Source organism: Eurypyga helias, unplaced genomic scaffold (genome assembly GCF_000690775.1).
Source record: "Eurypyga helias isolate BGI_N326 unplaced genomic scaffold, ASM69077v1 scaffold22202, whole genome shotgun sequence".
NCBI lineage: Eukaryota > Metazoa > Chordata > Aves > Eurypygiformes > Eurypygidae > Eurypyga > Eurypyga helias.
This window is the reverse complement of record NW_010238150.1, coordinates 4,215-6,855: the sequence shown is the minus strand read 5'-3', so window position 1 is coordinate 6,855 and position 2,641 is coordinate 4,215. Positions and strand designations below refer to the sequence as shown.

Genomic DNA, 2,641 nt, shown 5'->3' with positions numbered 1-2,641 from the left:
GGAGCATCTGGAATTTAGACACGGAAACAGCAGAGAAAGTTGAGAAGTTTCGGGCAGGTTCGGTTAAGGGCCAAGCCTGCACCCTACATCCCTGCAGAAAAGGACAGTGAAAGGAGCACTTGGAGCTGCAGCTGAAGCCCCGCGGATGACGTGAAACGAGGAGCAGGACAGGATGTGATGGGAGTTAGAAGCTGCTAAGCAGAAAAATCAGATAAAAGCAGATGAAGGCATCTGCCCCTCCGGGTGGAGACAAGAGGTCCATGCCTACCTGAGAGACAGGCAATCAGGGAACTTCAGTGCTTAATGTGATTTAATTGATTGGTGGGCGAGGAGGGTGTTAAACAGCTTCTGCTGAGAACACCAAACAAATACAGCTGCAGGTCTGAGTAATCTGCAGGAGAGAGAAAGCACCTCCGAGTTGGCCATGCAGGTCTTTGGCCTGTTCTGCCAAATTTTGAGTCCTGGCATGCTGCGGTGGCTGCAGGCTCTTCCTGGGGCTGTTACTTCAGCAGAAAGTGCAGTGATGTGATGAGCTGCAGATTGCTCAGCCTGACGTCACTGCCCAGCAAAATGCCTGAGAAGTCAACAGGGGATTTGGGCAATAAAGAATTGAAGGATTGGATTCAAATTAAATTATGGCAGTCGAGTGGCTTTTCAGGAAACAGTGTTTGTCAAACAAACCTGATTTCGTTTTCTGGTGAGACAGCAAATTTAGTTAATCGATGTGTGCGTGTTTGTGTGCCGTACACAGCGTTATGCAGGAGAACTGTGCCCCTGCCACGCTGATTTCAGGTGAGGAGCTGACACACGGCAACATCTGGGAAGCATCAGCAAAGTGAAGGACTGGATGATTAAGAGACCTCAAAACGAAGCTGTGAGAACCGTCACCCCAAAAACCTTGTGTTTCTGCAGGAATGGGGCACCCACAGCTTCTCTGGGAACCTGTCCCAGTGCTCCCACCCTCTGCGGGAAGAATTCCTTCCCCATGGCCCATCTCCATCTCCCTCTTCCCGGTTAAACCCGTCACCCCTTGTCCTGTCACTCCCTGCCCTTGGGAAAAGCCCCCCCAGCTTCCTTGTAGCCCCCCAGGCACTGGAAGGGGCTCTGAGGTCTCCCCGGAGCTTCCCTTCTCCAGGCTGAACCCCCCAACTCCCCCAGCCTTCACAAGATCCTTTCCCAACTTCTCAAACCAGTAGCTGTGTTCCTGTGAGTGGTTTGTGAGGTTTTGCCAAGCTGCTCTCAAATTTCACCTGGTCCCAAGTGTCGTCTGCGGGGAGAAGTGCCCGGGTCCCGCCAGCTCCGAAAGAGCTGGAGATGTTGGCATAAATGAAAGTCAGTGACGTGCAGGGTCTCATGTCGGTTACAGAATGGATCCTGGTCATCGTTTGCTGGAATCAGGTGTAGGTAGGGAGGAGTTGGTACAGGTTTAAGGATGCTCTGGCAGCAAGGTGGCACAGCCCTCGACGTCTTCCGCAGCTCCTTTGTTCCGCTTTGCAGCCCGGGGCGCCGCCTCGCGCGCTCGCTTTGCGCAGCCCCTTGAAGGTTCGGCCTTCGCCCTCGTTTCCCTGTGGCCCTGCCGGAGCGCTTCTTGACTTCCGGGGGTGATCTGCGTGTGCTGAAGCCGTTTGTTTTCCTCAGCTGTTTCCTGCTGTGCATGAAGGATGACAGCATCGAGGGCATCTACGACACGCTCAAGCAGTGCGCCCTGATCTCCAAGTCTGCTGGTGGGATCGGCCTGGCCGTGAGCTGCATCCGAGCCACGGGCAGCTACATCGCGGGGGTGAGTGTGCAGACGGTGTTCCCGGTGGAGACTGACCTGGGATCGGGAGACGTCTGCGTGTCAGGTGCCACATCAATGTGGCTTGTGCCGAGTTGGCTTGGCGCAGCAGCCCTCCCCTTCCCCCTGTGTCTGGGGCTAAAAGCTTCGTTTCCCTCAGTGTTTTGGCTTCCTAATGGAAGTCCTTCCAAAACGAGGATCAGTTCTGCTGTTTGAGCAGGCAATTCCAATTTATTTATGGGTTTAAACCTGTGGATAAACTGAGAGACTCGTGCGTTTGCCCTTTTCCCTCTGGTGTGTAACGGCTCGAGGTCACCTGTGGACGTGTGTTTGGTTTGCTGGCACAGTATGTGTCACCCACAAGCCTTCCCATCCCATAGTGTAAGTTAGGAGTGACATTGTCCAAACCCTGGGACCTCTGTAGCTGCTACGTTTTTGTCTACTTACAAACCGGAGGTGGGGAGAGGGGGTGCCAAATACCAGGGGGGAAGGGGCTGCCAAATACCCGAGTGGGGCGGGTGGTGCCCGGCTCTCAGCAGCCTGCTGGCAGATGTACAGAGCACCTTGCCCCGTCTCTTCAGGTACTTGCTTGTCAATAGTGATGGTTTTCATGTGCCTCTGCAGACGAATGGGAATTCCAACGGGCTTGTTCCCATGCTGAGGGTCTACAACAACACCGCTCGTTATGTGGATCAAGGCGGAAACAAGGTATTGGCTGTCCCTTAAAGGAGGGTCAGGAAGGGAGCCTTGGGTTGGAGGGAGAGGTTCCACATTGTAGAATCACAGGATGGTTTGGGTGGGAAGGGACCTCAGAGCCTCCCCAAGCCCACCCCCTGCCACGGGCAGGGACACCTTCCATAGCCC

At 54.5% G+C, this 2,641-nt stretch overlaps 1 protein-coding gene across 1 annotated transcript in view; it reads left to right on the top strand.

Annotated features, from left to right (window-relative positions):
* Positions 1-1,638: 1,638 nt before the first annotated feature.
* The window catches only part of RRM1 (ribonucleotide reductase M1), a gene marked incomplete at both ends in the record, with an annotated part of 5,111 nt that continues 4,108 nt past the window's right edge, over positions 1,639-2,641 (top strand). The window contains 2 exons of the mRNA XM_010147761.1: positions 1,639-1,780; positions 2,402-2,485. Coding sequence (XP_010146063.1) covers positions 1,639-1,780; positions 2,402-2,485 — 226 coding nt within the window. The remainder of the gene's footprint in view (positions 1,781-2,401; positions 2,486-2,641) is intronic.